General features: G+C 45.4%; 1 protein-coding gene across 1 annotated transcript in view; it reads left to right on the top strand.

Moving 5' to 3' along the window:
* The window catches only part of LOC147659221 (solute carrier family 22 member 23-like), a 655,822-nt gene that overhangs the window by 223,203 nt on the left and 414,979 nt on the right, over nt 1-17,640 (top strand). Inside the window, exon 3 of the mRNA XM_086951876.1 lies at nt 7,524-7,678. Within this exon, the coding sequence (XP_086808002.1) occupies nt 7,524-7,678 (155 nt within the window). The remainder of the gene's footprint in view (nt 1-7,523; nt 7,679-17,640) is intronic.

Raw genomic sequence — 17,640 nt, 5'->3', positions numbered from 1 at the left:
CAAAAATATTTACAACAAGGGGTGGTGAGGGACAGAGTCTCTGAATTAAGCAGAAAACTCTAACCCAGTCAAGAGGTCAGGGCTAGATCCAACACCGTTTTTTAGCTCACTGCACCATCCCAGTTTCAGAACCTGGCTGTATGCAAATTAGTCTGTTCCTGTCCCAGTGCATGATGGGAACAGGGCAAACCAAACTACAAAAGCCAATTCTTACACTGGGAAGGAAACAAGCTCCCGGGGACCGGTTTCTGGCATTACAGCCGTCTTCGGCCCGGTTTGCTTGAATCCTGATGGTGCAATGAGCAAGGGACTCACATCTGAGTATACCCTTCCACGCTTAGGGTGGACAAAAATATTTACAACAAGGGGTGGTGAGGGACAGAGTCTCTGAATTAAGCAGAAAACTCTAACCCAGTCAAGAGGTCAGGGCTAGATCCAACACCGTTTTTTAGCTCACTGCACCATCCCAGTTTCAGAACCTGGCTGTATGCAAATTAGTCTGTTCCTGTCCCAGTGCATGATGGGAACAGGGAAAACCAAACTACAAAAGCCAATTCTTACACTGGGAAGGAAACAAGCTCCCGGGGACCGGTTTCTGGCATTACAGCCGTCTTCGGCCCGGTTTGCTTGAATCCTGATGGTGCAATGAGCAAGGGACTATCTGAGTATACCCTTCCACGCTTAGGGTGGACAAAAATATTTACAACAAGGGGTGGTGAGGGACAGAGTCTCTGAATTAAGCAGAAAACTCTAACCCAGTCAAGAGGTCAGGGCTAGATCCAACACAGTTTTTTAGCTCACTGCACCATCCCAGTTTCAGAACCTGGCTGTATGCAAATTAGTCTGTTCCTGTCCCAGTGCATGATGGGAACAGGGCAAACTAAACTACAAAAGCCAATTCTTACACTGGGAAGGAAACAAGCTCCCGGGGACCGGTTTCTGGCATTACAGCCGTCTTCGGCCCGGTTTGCTTGAATCCTGATGGTGCAATGAGCAAGGGACTCACATCTGAGTATACCCTTCCACGCTTAGGGTGGACAAAAATATTTACAACAAGGGGTGGTGAGGGACAGAGTCTCTGAATTAAGCCTTTCTGTATCACTTTTCAAACCATAACAAAATAGAACTGTAACAATTATATCTTTATAAAACATCCTCTTTGATTGATGCGCCTTTGATAAATACCTTGTTTTATATGCTTATCTGGACATTTCAATTGACGGAGACGATCAGCACACCTTGTTTTCATCTTCTAGGGGCACTGCTACCAGATGGAAATGGAGTAAGAGTATCCAGGGCCTTGGTCAGCTTGTGTTCTTGGTGGACCCAGAGCTAGCTGGAGATTCTAGTAGAGGATACCGAGTTTGTAATAAAGGGTACGGAGTTTCAAAGAGCCAGTGGGCAAAGGCCCCATTTTGCTTAGGTTTTCTGATGAAGAGAGTTGGTGGAATTTTTAGATCTAATCTCCAGCTCAATACCAATCATTACTCACGAGAGTCCACCAAACAGTAACATATACGTCTCAGGTCCACCTTAAGGTAGGATCGAGAAGATACTGATAATTATCTAGGCTCTAAATACCCCTGTTAATCCTACCTGGTCACTGTTGTGCAGTACACAAGCTAGGGAAGGGTAACGCACAGCACAGCTGCAATGTTGCAATGAAACCCAATCAAGGCCAAATACCTCCATTATAGTCTGTATTCATGCAATGGATGTCTGAATTAGAAACCATGAGAAATGAAAGTGCAAGGCAGATGTGAGAATCTCGGCCAATTAGAGTCCCAGAGGAGAACGTCCAATGAAATCCTGTAGCTACAAGTTGGTGGTTATTACAGAGTAAATATAATAAAAGAAAGACATGTACACACACATGAAATGGCACAAACACTTGCAAAAACCTTGCTTGAGCAAAGCTGTACTAAAAACAGTACTGAAGCTGATATAAAAAAAAGTAAATGGATGCAGCTCCCAGCACAATATTAAAGCAGAACGAGGTCTGCTGCTCACAGTTGAATAATTATAATGGCGAATAATCACTTCATCCTTTTGAAAATAATGTCTGCAATCTAGGTGTGGATAAAGACTAGAACTCTTCTTTGGATGATGATGGACAAACACCTTCATCCAACCCCCAAAACCATGTAGCAAGCACCAGAGACCACTAGGCATGCAACCAACTAATGAATAGGTCAGGGGTCACATTTACCACGAATATGTCTTGAACAATCCTGCTTTTACAATGACATTAGTTGTATCGGTATGCACGGTAAAGGCATATTCATGGTAAAGGTTATGCGTGGTAAAGGCATTTGCTTTCTAACATATGCGTGGTAAAGGCATGGTTTGCAACAGAATGCGTTTTAACATCATCAAACTGTTTAAGACATATGGGACAGTAAGGAAGGGACCCGTGTTTGGGCAAACCTGTCACACTTATGAGGTTAACTCTTACAAAAGAAAGGTGATGGATGGAGTACTCGCCGTGCTACTGGAACCAAGCGACACCTGACTGAAGAGCCCCAAGTGTGGGTGAAACCAGGCTTGGTTGCTTGTGTTGCAGTTGAAGGAACACTTTGCCTGGCAGTTTGAGCTAATCTTTTCCTACTTGAGCAGGGTCAAGAATAGTTTGCCTATGGCTATGTTCGAACTGAGGTGGCATAGTGTGCAAAATAACGATGGTCGAGGTCGTGGCCCAGAGTAATTATCAGTGGATCGGATTCATTCAAGCATTCCACCAATCACTTTTTATATACTTCAGTGGTTTGAAGAGTAGCATTCCAGACTAAAATGATATAGCAAACCACTAGCCTTTACTTGTAACCATTGTGTGATGTAAACAGCACATTGTAAAATATTGTACTTTGATGCATTATATATGCTAAAGGTATCACCGGCCACAGGAAAGTATACTGGAGAAATGGACATTTGCTATGTCCTATACGCAGGGAAACATTATACTCTGCAATTTACAAATGGATCATCTTCCTCTGCAATAATTAAACGTACATTGAAATTTAATGTCTGCTGTAATTTCTACAAGGTTAATAATCTACTGTAATATAATATTTACAATCAATATTATGTAGTGATCTGAATAGGAAAATTGTTATCCACTGTCAAATACAGGGGTGACCACTACCAGAAGTCATCACATCTGTACTGCAAGTAAATGTTGTAATGTGTACAGAGACCATTAGTATCTACCTGAAATCCAAATCATTGGTTTTCATGGTCTTTACAGGGACAGTCCTAATCTGCTCTAATCTGTGGAAGGAATAAGCCTCTGTACTGCATTTTGAAATGGGAAATCATTGTCTGCCAGTTGGTTTTCTGTGAGGGGGAACTAATTATCTCGTGTAATATTTACCAGAGAAATGACCTGCTATAATTTGTAAAGGGGAAACTGTTGCATTTTTTATTTGTAGGGAGAATTCATTATCTGCTGCAATATCTACCTGAGAAGTCCTATGCAGTTGTATTTAAGAAGCTAATAAATGCTAATATCTATCCTCAAGACTGCCGCCACAGTGCCTGGGATCTCTGATCGTAATAGGCCGGTCGTTAGAACGCCTGCATTGCCACCGTGAGTTTGGCTGTCCACGGACCGCCAGACTCATAATAAGGCACTTGGAGCCTGTGTCTCTTTACTATGTTCCTTTAACTATAGAAACCCATTGTCAATATAGAAACCCATTGTCAAGCTTCGGTGTTTATGTAATAATGTAGCTGCTCTGTCTGTTGACAATTTATGAAACTTCTTTTAAAGCTTGCTGACATCAGTGGGACATGTCTACCACTCAAGATTATGTAGACATGTTTGTTAACCCCTTGCATGCTCATGACGGAACCATTCTGTCACGAGCCACGGTGGTGCTGTGCTGGTGACGGAATGGTTCTGTCACGGCCCGGCGGCTGCGCCTGCGCTGCACTGATTTCGCGCCTGTGCGGCACGTTCTATTGAGCGGGTGGGGCCGTGACAGAACCATTCCGTCACAAGCACAGCGCCACCGCGGCTCGTGACAGAGTGGTTCCGTCATGAGCTTGGCGGCGCTGTGTGGCCCCCTCCCAGCGCTGCGGCGGAATTACCACCGCGGCCAAGGGGTTAAAGTTCCTGACTTGTTTCTATTATGTGACCAGGGTCACTGAATTATGTGATTCTGCGGCTGTTGCATTTTTGCATAGTTATGGATTTGCTGCATTTATCACATAATCCACCATCTGCTACGTAATTTGCTGATTTTAAGGAAAAAAAGTAGTTTCTATCTCAAACGAATCACAATGAATAAAAATGTGTCAATGTATTGCTGTGCAGCGAAAGCCACTTCGTGAGTGTTGACTATCCACCTTTCAGTTGCATATTGCTGCATTTCGGTGTTGAACTAGGAATAATAAGATGAAATCTTTGTTCAGACTTTCAGCATGTGTAACAAGCATTTGCAATCGGTCTCATTTTTGAAAGTTAGAGCTATTGGCATTGTAACAGAAATGATAAGAGTGTGTCAGCAAAGGTAGTAGCCTGAAGTTCTGAGGTCCCAGAGGCAGTGGCCAAGAATGCGGCATTAATGTGGTGGACATGCTGAAAGAGCTCGTACGACCCGGAAGTGAAGTGATGTTAAAGGGGTTCATTCTGGCTATGTATTGTAATTGCATTTATGTAGCGCTTACTACCCCATACGAGGCGCCAAAGCGCTTTTTCGGCGAGTAGCACGCTACTCCGGGACCCATAGAGGATTAGTGTTGAATTAGTATAGTGAAACATGCAAGTACATTTTAAGTGGTGGATAGGTTAGTCAATTATTTGGATTTGGAATGATAGCAGAAGGATAGAGGAGGACAAAGGTTTGTATTTATTTAGCGCTTGTTGACGCACGCTATTCAGGAAGCCTATAAAGGATTAGTGGTGAATTAATATGGGGAAATATGAAGTAATTTCAGTGGTGGATATTAGTCAGTTACTTGAAGTTAGAAGAATAGCAGAGGGATAAAAGGGGAAGAAAGATTTGCATGCATATAGCGCTTGTTACCCCTGATGGGTGTTGAAGCGCTGTTCTGGCGAGTAGCACGCCACTCCGGAATCCATAAAGCATTAGTGTTGAAAATTAGTATAGTATAAATATAAAGTAATTTGAGTAGTGGATATGTTATTCAGTTATTTGGGTAGTATATTAGTATAGTTGAATATGGAATTTGAGAAGTCCACATATTAGTCTGTTAATTTTGATTGAAAAGGATAGTGGAGGGAAAAAATAGCGAAGGATTTTTTTTATGTTTTAGCAGTAGTGGGAGGCTTTGGATGAGTAAAAAGGAGTTTTGGAGGGGAGGAGTAAGAGGGAAGAGTTTAGAAAAGTTTGTTTTAGGGGATCGGTATAGTTAATAGAGGTGTCAGATGATGCAAGGAGGGGTAGAGTGGGAGAGAATCTAGAAAGGGTTATTTTGGCGATCATAGTAGTGGTATGGGGTTTGGGATAAATGAGAGTGGATGTAGAGGATGTATTGATAGATGTATAGGATGAGAGATAGGGTAGTGCATTGGAAGGAGTAGTAGAAAGAAGTTTGAGATGAGTCAGAAGGTTGGGCTAGAAGATCTATTGAGTGAAGTATAGGCTGAGAAATAGGGTAGTGCATTGGAAATGCTAAATTAGAAGAAAGTGTTTAAATATATAGATCCATAAGTACATTGAAAGTATATAGATACATAAAGGAGGTAAGTATATGTAGATTAAAGATATTGATAGAGGCACAGGATGAGAAATAGGGTAGTGCATTGGATATGCTTTTTCAGGAGAAAAGTAACAGTATCCAAGTACATGGAAGGTACATAGATGCACAATGGAAGTATGTACATGTAGACAAAAGATGATTTTTATTCATTTTTTCTCTTAACATTATTTTACATGTTTATACAAAGTAATACACAAAGATATGTACATATCTATAGTGAAAACAAAATGCTTATATACAGAGGGATATGCTGTAAATTTCTGTTTGCGTATGGTGCTTATGTGGGGAATCATATTGGAACAGGAAGGAGAAGTAGAGTTAATTAGCCTCCGTGGTATTGAGGTGAGAAATAGACATCAAGCATGTCTCTGACAATAATGGTCCCGGAGATACGCTGTGAACAAAACATGCGCAAACCTACCCAAAACAACAGAGCCCAAAGCGCAGCCGATCCTGAAAAAAATGCGATGGTTAGGGAGGTGTGGATTAAAACAAGCATGCCTAATTCTAATTTCCTAGCGAAACACACCCTCCAATAAAGTGTAAAATTAATAAGGGGTAATATATAACCCCGAAACATATTACCAGACTTGTGTAGCGTTATATTCCGTGGTCGAAGTACATCAGAGCTGCCGACTCTGGACCTGGGGATCTGTGTTCGAGACTCTGCATCAGCTTAACTTCTTGTTTATCTGGGCAAATCACTAAATCTCCCCCATGCTAAAGCTATACAATTGTAGAAATTTACATTTAAAAAAGCAGCGATCTCGGAGGGGTGAGGGGGTGGATAGAGACGGCACAGGGAGATTACTTGTGAGGCACAGTATTGTAAATGAAAGGTAAATTAAGCAAAAGAAAAAAGGAGCAGCAACCTCCGATTGGTGGTGGAGGCCGCAAGCAGGGCCGGCTTTAGGCATGTGCAAGCTGTGCACCTGCACAGGGCCACCAAACCCCAGGGGCCACCACGCCAATATATATCCTTAATATATTAATCTTCTGAGGATGGATACATATTTGCGTGGTGGCCCCTGGCAGGGATTTGGTGGCCTCCGGCTCTGTTCCACTTCTAAACACCCTGACCCCCTCCCCTCTTTACTGGCCTGCGTGCTCCGCCCCGCCTGGACCCCCTCTTCCGGGCCCCCTACCTACGCTCCTTGCCCAGGGCCACCAAGAGCCTAGAGCCGGCTCTGCCGCAAGCAGTGTTGTGGGAGAGGTGAGGGTGAGGCAGAGGCAGGGGAGTTAATGTCCCTTCGAAGACGTGTTGTTGGAAAAGGTTAGGGGGACATAAAGAGACGGCAAGCAAATGAAGCAACCGAAATTTCATTGCACTAGTAAGCAGTATAGTTAACGAGCAAAGAGGCAGGCCAACTAACAAGAGTTATTTTTAGTATAAATAACCTGAACAGTAAGAACACATGTAAGAGGGGCAGTCCTCATCGGAGGATACACAATGCCAAAAGGAGGGACTACTAAGTGAATTCACAATGAGAAGCCAGCATTTCTAAAGAACAGTAAGAAGCCCATATCCTAGATACTGCACGTATCCAAAAGACAATGCAAGTGCTGCCTAGATGAGACCTAAAAATCACAAACTAATGAAACTATTCTATCAGAAAATGTGCTGCATTATCCAGCGTAATTTGCATTTAATAAACAACGATGCAGAATGTTGTCCTCCCTTGCCGCATAATTCCAGTGCCCCTGCTAATGATTGATAACATATTTGTTAGAAATATTTGCATACTTTGAAACCAATGCTTATATGCCAAATTAATTTAGGTACCAATCTGTTTTTTCAGGTTCGGTCGAAGGCTGGTGCTTCTCTTCTCAGTTATATTTAACATAATCTTTGGACTTTCCGTGGCTCTGTCGGTGAACGTGACCATGTTCAGCACTCTGAGGTTCTTCGAGGGCTTTTGTCTGGCTGGAATAAATATTTCGCTTTACGCACTGAGTGAGTATGCATTTTCTAAGTAGCTGCTCCAGGAGATTGTATTATTTGAGAATGTTTTGGACCTGAGTAATTACCAGTCAGTCCGATACAGTCCCGAAATCCACCCTTCACTTTTTCACTTGTTTGTTTTTTGTGTGATATTTTCCTAGGTTTGAAATGTATATGTATGTAAAAAACAATGTCAACTCAACGTACACTGCGGGGATGCAAGTTATGGCGCTGCTAACTAGAACTAATGAATTTCTGAGGTGTTTTTGTCAAAAAGTAAATGTCACTGACAAATAAACCTAACTATAATGTTACTTTAAATTTTGGTATTTTCATTCTCTATATATATATATCTCTATATCTCTATATCTCTATATCTCTATATCTATCTATATATATATATATATATATATATATATATATATATATATATATATATATATATATATATATATATATATATATATATATTCTCCAATTACCACTCCGGCGCTTGAAACCACCAAACGGAGAAAGACACGGACTCCAAAATTGACTTGCTGGCTGCAGTGACTTTTATTAAAGTTGGTGCGAGATGTTGTCAGACAGGATGACACGTTTCGGCTAACATGTAGCCTTGCTCGCATATCTTGGCTGCTCAGACAACTGCATTTAAATACATTGGTGTAGGTGATCACGTGATTAATGGGACTACACAAATAATGAAAAGTGAAAACATACTGCGATAAAAACTACAACATTTTTTCTCTTTGTGACATTATAAATTCAAATGCCATAAACATTAGACATTAAGCGCTCATTGTAATAGCCCTCAGTTAATTTGGGCAATGCAAAGTTATTATCTGTACAGATACATTTGTAGTTAAGATGAAAAAAAATTCTGGCAATAAAGCATTGTTTTTTATACAAATACAATTCTAATACAACTATGGAATCAACCAAAATGTTTCTGGGGTACCTTGTGATCATGTTATGTACATAGTCGATTAAAAGCTATACATTGTGCTCATAAGAGACAAAAATAATTTAATTTGTATAAGGTTGATCTCGGAGGTGTTGGAAAAACGAGGTTTGAAGCAATTCTGTGCACAAATGCAGGAGATCTATAACCAACTACCTTAATGTTCAATCTTATAATTAAAGCCTTACTTCGTCCAAATGCAGCTTTCTAGTCGAAACATCAAATACCTATTGGTGACCACAGTTTGATAACGCCTAAGCCTGACCATATAATCGCAGTATAGACAAACAATGTGCAAAGTGATACTTATGTGCAAAAAATGTGTAGTTTCTTAAAGTTTTTCCATCATACTAAACCAACAAGTGTGTATCATACACTGAGTTGTGCTTGTTGAGAAGGTTGGGTATAGTTGAATGTTCCATAAAGATGTCCGTCACCACTTGGACCTATATAGGGTCACTTTAAGAGGGTGAGTGTCGACAACTTATAAGGAAACACTTGAGTCAGTCAACATGAAGAGTTTTTGATCCGGACGTAATCAAAAAATATTGAAAAATTAGATCAAGAATAGACCAAGTACCAGAAAAGCAATAGATAGTTCACTCGAAATCTGCAATCAATCTTACTCGTTGCATTAGATCTATACAATTGGCACAAGCTTTTTGCAGTGTGCAGAAAAATCATTCAATCCTAAGGGATACATCAAATGTCCTGGAATTATAGCCATAACTCTACAGAAAATGATGAATATCTTCAGATATTTAATCCATTGCGCGTCTTTGAATTAAGTTTGAGAATATATTTAGTCTCGTTGTCGCAACCTTTTTTCGCGATCACCACCTTGTTTGCTCATGGGGACATTGTCAATAACGAAATATTGGAGCATGGTGAGATTACTGCTGTGTTCTTCGTTAATGTGGCGGGCCACCGGGTATGTACTGTCTGAATTTACAGTTGCCCGAAGGTGCTGTAATATTCGTTGGTGGACTTGGAAGCCTTGTGCTCCCCACATAAATGAGTCCACAGCCACATTGTAGCACATAGACCGCATGGTCTGTGCGGCATGTGTAATGTCCTTTCAGTTTTACCGGGACATCAGAAAAGCCAGTAATGTATGTCTTGGTGTTAACACCAAACTTGCAAGCACGGCATGTATTGCATTTGAAGAAACCCAGGCTAGCCGTGAGCCAATTTTTATATATATATGCCGTTCTGGGCTAGTTCTAACCAAATCACTGTGCATTGATCGAGCTTTGCGATGTGTGGTTAGGTCTTATGGGTAGTGTTTGTGCCAGGACTGTATCGGTGAGTACAATCGGCCATTGGGCATTAATGACGCTTTTTATTGCCTTCGCCTGTCTGCTATATGTAGATATGAACCTACATGGTGCCGTAGTGCTGACTCTAGACTCTGCATTGGATATATCCCCCGCCAGTGTCATGGTTTGTGTCAAGCTCCTATCTTGTGGTGTATTAAGCAGTTCTTTCCAGTCCCTGGAGTTAGCCTTAGCTAATGCAGAGTCCAACAACTCGGCTGAATATACACGTTGTAAAAGTCTGCTTTTGGCTGCTTGTTGTGCTGTCATAGCCAAGGGTGTGCTGCAAGCTCTCCGTATTCTTAAAAACTCGCCATATGGCAGGCTAGTGATGGTATGTTGCGGGTGGAAGCTTGAAGCGTGCAGCAAGGAATTTCCTGCTGTAGGTTTGCGATATTGTGTAGTGATCTTGTTGTTCTCCATGATTACTGCAATATCCAAAAAGTTAACTCTATGTTGATCTATATGCGCGGTGAACTGCAAATGAAGTTCATTGTCATTGATGATATTGACAAAGGCTTGTGCTTCAGATTCACTCCCCTTCCAAACAATAAATATATCATTGATATATCTCCAAATGTGCATCAGATGTTTATCTGCCAAATTTTTGTCTTCCCATGAGTACATGCTCCTCCCACCAGCCCACGTGTAAACACGCGTTGCTGGGGGAGAAGCATGCACCCATGGCGACACCTTGTCGCTGTTTTAAACACTTTTCCATCAAACAAGAATAGATTGTTAAACCGACATAGACGAATCATACTGAGTAACATTTTGTTGTGGTTTTAAAACGATATATTTCTATTTTGCAAATGTATATATATATGTGTATGTATGTATATATATATATGTATATATATGTGTATATATATATATATATATATATATATATATATATATGTGTATATATGTGTATATATGTGTATATGTATATATGTGTATATATATGTATATATATATTTTGGTTTTAATATTCAGCTAGTGACTTTTACAATGCGCACGAACTGGAATCATTTAGATTAAAATGCAGAGGCTGGTCTGAAATTTCTTTGATCCAAGCCTACCAAATTCATCTCTTGTTCACCATCCATTAAACGAGTGTAGATTGCAAGCCTGAGCGCTGTGAAAAAAGGCATGCGAGCGGCCTCTTTTATTAGGCCACACTGTTGTGATTTATGAGCAGGACGTTCATATTGACCTCTGTGTCACTGCCTCGTTTTCCAGCTATGTATTACTAATGAGATACAGATATGTTCTTGTAATAGTCAATTTTTTGAACGATTAAGTCTTTAGCTGCTGTCATATTTCCTGCAGATCATGTTTAACCTGTGAAAAATGTGCACGTGCCTGTTAGCGATGCGGATAAAATATGAATCTCATATTTTTATCATTCTATCAACAGCCTCTTTATGTGAAATATATTGGTTAAAACCTTGGCTGCTTGAGGTATTGAGGGGACGCTGGATTTGTTGATATAGTGTGCAGGGTGCTCTTAGGTTCTGAATGTGGGTTTCCTTATGCAGCTATTTCGAAAATGATGGGTGGGGGGGTAGGGGGGGTGATGCCTTGATATCAGGCTGATGTTTAGTAGATTGTCTGCGATAACCACAAAACCCTAATTGCATATTTGGTCTAAACGGAGCAGTAAAGGCCCCATATGGGGTTCATTGTTTCACACAAGCAAACTGTGGGTCTCTTGTCGAGCGTGTTTTATTTATGAGAATTGTGTGGCTTTCTGTTACTTTGTTTTTTATTTATTTTTATGATATATGTGAGTGACTGGTGTACATCGCCTCGAAGCATGTACCCTAGTCAGGGCCATTAGAAATGTACAATTTTTGCAGCCTCGCCGTTTTCTTCAGGATTATGGATTTGATGCATTTGTCACATATTTCATCACCTGCTGAATAATTTGTTGATTGTAACAAATTGTTTCTTGCTGAGACGGATCATAAGTTACTACAGATGTAGCGACGTGTGTTGCACGGATAAAAGGCCAATCACGAAGGTTGGCTGGTCACCTTTCAGTTCCTTTTTCTGTATTTGAGTTTCAATTGGTACTAATGTGGTGACACATATGCCCAGACGATCTTTTGTGTGAAAATGCCAACATAATGAAGTACAACTACCGCAAAATGTGGTGCATTACGCCACCTAATTTGTTTTTTATTGCCAAATAATTTATTCAACACTGCTGCATAGTTTGGCCCTGCCCTGTTGCGTAATTTCAGTGGCCCTGAACATAGCAAACAATTCCCAGTAGGTGTTTTGTGTCCGTGTAAGATTGGTTCGGAGAGGAAGGAGAACTGCTACAGGTTACCTTCCCATTTGTGACAATTCTTTATAGTAATTTGACATTTTTTGATATTTTGTTGGCTTTTGTGTTGCATTTCTTGCTGCATGGCACTCAGTGGTTCGATTTTCGCCCGTTTTCTGGATTTGCTTTATTTGCCTGTGGGACTAGCGTGCTGCAGAGCAGTGCACACTGTAGACTGTTGGAATGGCTTAGTTTCGAGAATATGTAGAACCTCGTCAGCCATTATTTATTATTTACTATGTGTGTTTGAGAAAGTAGAAAACTGTTTTACCGTCTATAATTACATCAGATTATTCAGAACTGTGCAGTTGTGATTAAAGCCACCCCAAGACCCTAAACAATCATGCAGTGGCTGCTCCTCCCCTAAGGCGGAGGAGCGTCTCTCCACTGCTCAAAAGGAAAAATGCAATTACAATAACGTCATCATTATTATCATTTCATCTTTTCCTATTGTAGTCAGTGGCGCTGTTTCATGCAGGGCGGGCTGGCCAAAACAGGGGAGGAGTGGTTTGCACTCCCTAAGTACGCATGACTGTTTGGCCGGCCCTCTTGGCCCGGCCAAACAGTTCATATGCACTTTGCATGTTCTCTACCAGGCTGTAATGCACAGCCTGGTGGGGAACATTCTCAGGCTCTCTGTTCCTGTCTGAGCGCAGAACCATGGCGTTGGACCAAACGCAATGCTGCATTCCAGCGTTGTGATTGGCTTAGGAGAGCCTCGGAGCCCGGGTGCTGCTTGCTGCTTCCTTCTGCCAGGAATGGAGACAGGGAGAGGCAGCCATTCCCTGGTAAGTTTTTTTTTTTTTTTTTTTCTTTTCTTAATTCCCCCCACCCCCCCCCCCCCCCCCCCCCCCCGCCGACCCACCACCTCGTCCAGGAGCAGCTGCTCCTGCAACTATGAAAGCAAATAAACAATCAAAATATTCTGTTTCAGTGCAGTCATTCTGTAAATAACTCCCCGATTATGAAACCCTTGTACCTGCCTTTAACTCACTTTGAATTATAGATCGCATTTTAAGTTTTTTAAGTAGTGCACAATGACTTGTATACCGGTGTCCCCACATACAATCTTCGGAGACTTCAACTGGTTCAGAACCAGGCAGCCCGGCTTGCTTACAACCTGTCCAAGTCTCATCATGTCACCCCGCTGCTCAAAGCTCTGCACTGGTTGCCTATCCGGGAACGTGCCCTGTTTAAGATGGGTTGTATCACCTTCCAGGCCAGGGCATTGACAGCCCCCAGCTTTATTTCTTCTGAGATCAAGGCCTACCTTCCTAGCAGAGAGTTGCGCTCTTCTTCGCAATCTCTTTTGGTTGTCCCTCGTTTTAAGAAGAGGTCAGGAGGAGTCAAATTTTCTACGCTAGCGCCCACTTTCTGGAATAACCTCCCTCCACTCCTCAGGTCCTCCCCCCACTATCTGGAGTTTCGGAAAGCTCTGAAAACATTTCTCTTTGCCCAAGCCTTCCCACACTAGTAGTTCGTCCCTCCCACTGTCCTATGGTTGCATTCCTAGCGCCAAGAAACCGCCTGGTAGTCGTGCGCTTTATAAATATTTTAATTTCAATTTCAATGAGCACCAGTATTCCAAGCAAGGCAGTTCTGGATCGTTCCAGTGTTTTGAAGTTCACAATGAGTTATAATAGTGGCAATAAAACCTTGCTTAAAGTATTGGGAATCTACTTGAAGATCCTGTGGATAGCTGCAAGCCCTGTAGAAATTACTAAAGAGATACCTCCTGCATATATGCTAGCATTGGGCCCTGGGTGTGAGTAGGAGTCCTTGCTCAATTTATCATTCCACGAGAGAGTGGCATCACTTTTGGTTTCATTGGATTCAGATTCAAAGTTCTTGTTGTCACATGGCTCTCATTGGACATGGGCAGCTGGAATTATGTATTTCTGCTTGAGCCACGTTGTCCTCTTGGTTCCACCTCCATAGCGTGTCAGTTGTTGAAGAGGGTGAAGGGAGTTAGTTCTTGAGCGTAATTCCTGGTACTGTTAAAACTTTTTAGGATTTCTTCTTTGCTAGCGCAGCCTTGTTTTTCCAATTTCACTGGAGAAACACACACACAGTGTGAGGTAGGTGTGCAACATGTGAAATATTTGTATTTGTAGTCCTTTTGCTTCCATGCTCTTACCGGATGTCATTGTATGTTCCATTTCTAAGTGGTAAAATGACTCTCGGCTCCCTAGCCCCCCCCCTCTCGGCTCCCTAGCCCCCCCCCTCTCGGCTCCCTAGCCCCCCCCCTCTCGGCTCCCTAGCCCCCCCCCTCTCGGCTCCCTAGCCCCCCCCCTCTCGGCTCCCTAGCCCTCCCCCCTCTCGGCTCCCTAGCCCCCCCCCTCTCGGCTCCCTAGCCCCCCCCCCTCTCGGCTCCCTAGCCCCCCCCCCTCTCGGCTCCCTAGCCCCCCCCCCTCTCGGCTCCCTAGCCCCCCCCCCTCTCGGCTCCCTAGCCCCCCCCCTCTCGGCTCCCTAGCCCCCCCCCTGCTCCCTTGCCCCCCCCTCTCGGCTCCCTTGCCCCCCCAGCCCCCCTCTTGGCTCCCTAGCCCCCCCCTCTCGGCTCCCTAGCCCCCCCCTCTCAGCTCCCTAGCCCCCCCTCTCGGCTCCCTTGCCCCCCCAGCCCCCCTCTTGGCTCCCTAGCCCCCCCCCCTCTTGGCTCCCTAGCCCCCCCCCCTCTCGGCTCCCTAGCCCCCCCCCCTCTCGGCTCCCTAGCCCCCCCCTCTCGGCTCCCTAGCCCCCCCTCTCGGCTCCCTAGCCCCCCCCTGCTCCCTTGCCCCCCCCTCTCGGCTCCCTTGCCCCCCCAGCCCCCCTCTTGGCTCCCTAGCCCCCCCTCTTGGCTCCCTAGCCCCCCTCTTGGCTCCCTAGCCCCCCTCTTGGCTCCCTAGCCCCCCTCTTGGCTCCCTAGCCCCCCCTCTTGGCTCCCTAGCCCCCCCTCTCGGCTCCCTAGCCCCCCCTTCTCGGCTCCCTCGCCCCCCCTTCTCGGCTCCCTCGCCCCCCCCCCTTCTCGGCTCCCTCGCCCCCCCCCTTCTCGGCTCCCTCGCCCCCCCTTCTCGGCTCCCTAGCCCCCCCTCTCGGCTCACTAGCCCCCCTAGCCCCCCCTCTCGGCTCACTAGCCCCCCTAGCCCCCCTCTCGGCTCACTAGCCCCCCTAGCCCCCCCTCTCGGCGCCCTAGCCCCCCCCTCTCGGCTCCCTAGCCCCCCCCTCTCGGCTCCCTAGCCCCCCTAGCCCCCCCTCTTGGCTCCTTAGCCCCCCTAGCCCCCCCTCTTGGCTCCCTAGCCCCCCCTCTTGGCTCCCTAGCCCCCCCCTCTCAGCTCCCTAGCCCCCCCCCTCTCGGCTCCCTAGCCCCCCCCTCTCTGCTCCCTAGCCCCCCCCTCTCTGCTCCCTAGCCCCCCCTCTCGGCTCCCTAGCCCCCCCCTCTCGGCTCCCTAGCCCCCCCCCTCTCGGCTCCCTAGCCCCCCCCCTCGGCTCCCTAGCCCCCCCCTCTCGGCTCCCTAGCCCCCCCCTCTCGGCTCCCTAGCCCCCCCCCCTCTCGGCTCCCTAGCCCCCCCCCTCTCGGCTCCCTAGCCCCCCCCCTCTCGGCTCCCTAGCCCCCCCCCTCTCGGCTCCCTGGCCCCCCCCCCTCTCGGCTCCCTCGCCCCCCCCCTCTCGGCTCCCTCGCCCCCCCCCTTCTCGGCTCCCTCGCCCCCCCTTCTCGGCTCCCTCGCCCCCCCCCTTCTCGGCTCCCTCGCTCCCCCCCTTCTCGGCTCCCTCGCCCCCCCTTCTCGGCTCCCTCGCCCCCCCCCTTCTCGGCTCCCTCGCCCCCCCCCTTCTCGGCTCCCTCGCCCCCCCCTTCTCGGCTCCCTCGCCCCCCCCTTCTCGGCTCCCTCGCCCCCCCCTTCTCGGCTCCCTCGCCCCCCCCTTCTCGGCTCCCTCGCCCCCCCCTTCTCGGCTCCCTCGCCCCCCCCCTTCTCGGCTCCCTCGCCCCCCCCCTTCTCGGCTCCCTCGCCCCCCCCCTTCTCGGCTCCCTCGCCCCCCCTTCTCGGCTCCCTCGCCCCCCCTTCTCGGCTCCCTCGCCCCCCCCCTTCTCAGCTCCCTCGCCCCCCCCCTTCTCAGCTTCCTCGCCCCCCCCCTTCTCAGCTCCCTCGCCCCCTACTTCCCACAACAGTGATTCTTAAGTGTAGCTTTAATCAGTGTCTATCTTAATCCTCTACTGAAGAATGTGTAGCATCTAAACTTACCATTGTGGCATAACGGGGCATAAATGCCACATATCCCGCAACAATGTAAATTATGTACGTTCGGTCAAAAAATTATGATTTCAAGTATAGCAGCACGTTGTCTAGTGAAATGTGCAATAACCCTCAAATATTACTTCATGGCGAGGTCAAAACGTTCCCAGTTTCAAATCTTTGATAGATCGTGCACTCTATTTAAAACCAAGCTGATCTTTGTAGGCCAAGCAGGACTACTAGATTATTGTATTAGGCACTATGAGTGCATTAAGTCTGGGTCAGGGTTTGGAGATGTTTTTGAAGTACTTGAAGGTGAGGAGTGGGTGGGCATGAACATGGGGGTGAGACTTTATGGGGAAACGAGGGTTCTCTCCCCAACTCCAAAACTACGATCGGCAAAGCACGCTTTAAAGACCAGCTTGAGGAAAAGGGCTAAACACTTTTTAAAATCTCTGTTCTCTTCAAATGATATGATATGATTTGTCTAACTGATGGGAAGATCATTCAAGGAGTTAAACCTTGGAAGAAAAAAAACACACAATGTGGGTAGAAGTGTAATATTTTTCGTAATGCTAAAACAAATGTATTAATAAAATTATTTTAAAAACCTAAGATTCAGGAACATGGATCCTTCAAAGTGTACATTTTCATGATCATTTAGAGCAGCAGTATTGGCTCCACTCACTGGCAGCGGTGTTGAGGCAGGTTTTCAATGGGGCCAGAGATTTTTGGGGTAGACCTGCAAGAGTAGCGCATTCATATTCTAATCTGGAAATGACTAGTGCCTGTACTGCCGTTTTAAGGTCTGACACATCAAGGAAGGGTTTCAGGTTTCTTAGGTAATTCAGGTGGAATCTAGCCGTTTTGGACATAGAGTTTATATGGCCAGGCATGGTCAGGCTGCCATCCAGGGTTATTCCAAGGGATTTCGCGGAGTCAACAATGGTAGGAGGGCAGTTTAGTGCTGAGATGGTCTTGATGCATCCTTGGATGTCTGGATTGGGTTTAGCTGGAGAGATCAGAAGGAATTCATTTTTATTTGCGTTGAGTTTAAGCTGGTTGGTGGTGAGCCAGTGGACTGTTAGCTTCAAGGCCTCATTCAGGGAGAAAATGTCCTCCAGGGAAGAGATTTTTATGTAGATTTGTGTATTGTCAGCATACATATGGTTGAA

This window comes from Lissotriton vulgaris, unplaced genomic scaffold (assembly GCF_964263255.1).
Source record: "Lissotriton vulgaris unplaced genomic scaffold, aLisVul1.2 SCAFFOLD_384, whole genome shotgun sequence".
NCBI classification, from domain to species: domain Eukaryota; kingdom Metazoa; phylum Chordata; class Amphibia; order Caudata; family Salamandridae; genus Lissotriton; species Lissotriton vulgaris.
The sequence above is the reverse complement of the archived record's forward strand: the minus strand, read 5'-3'. Positions and strand labels throughout refer to the sequence as shown.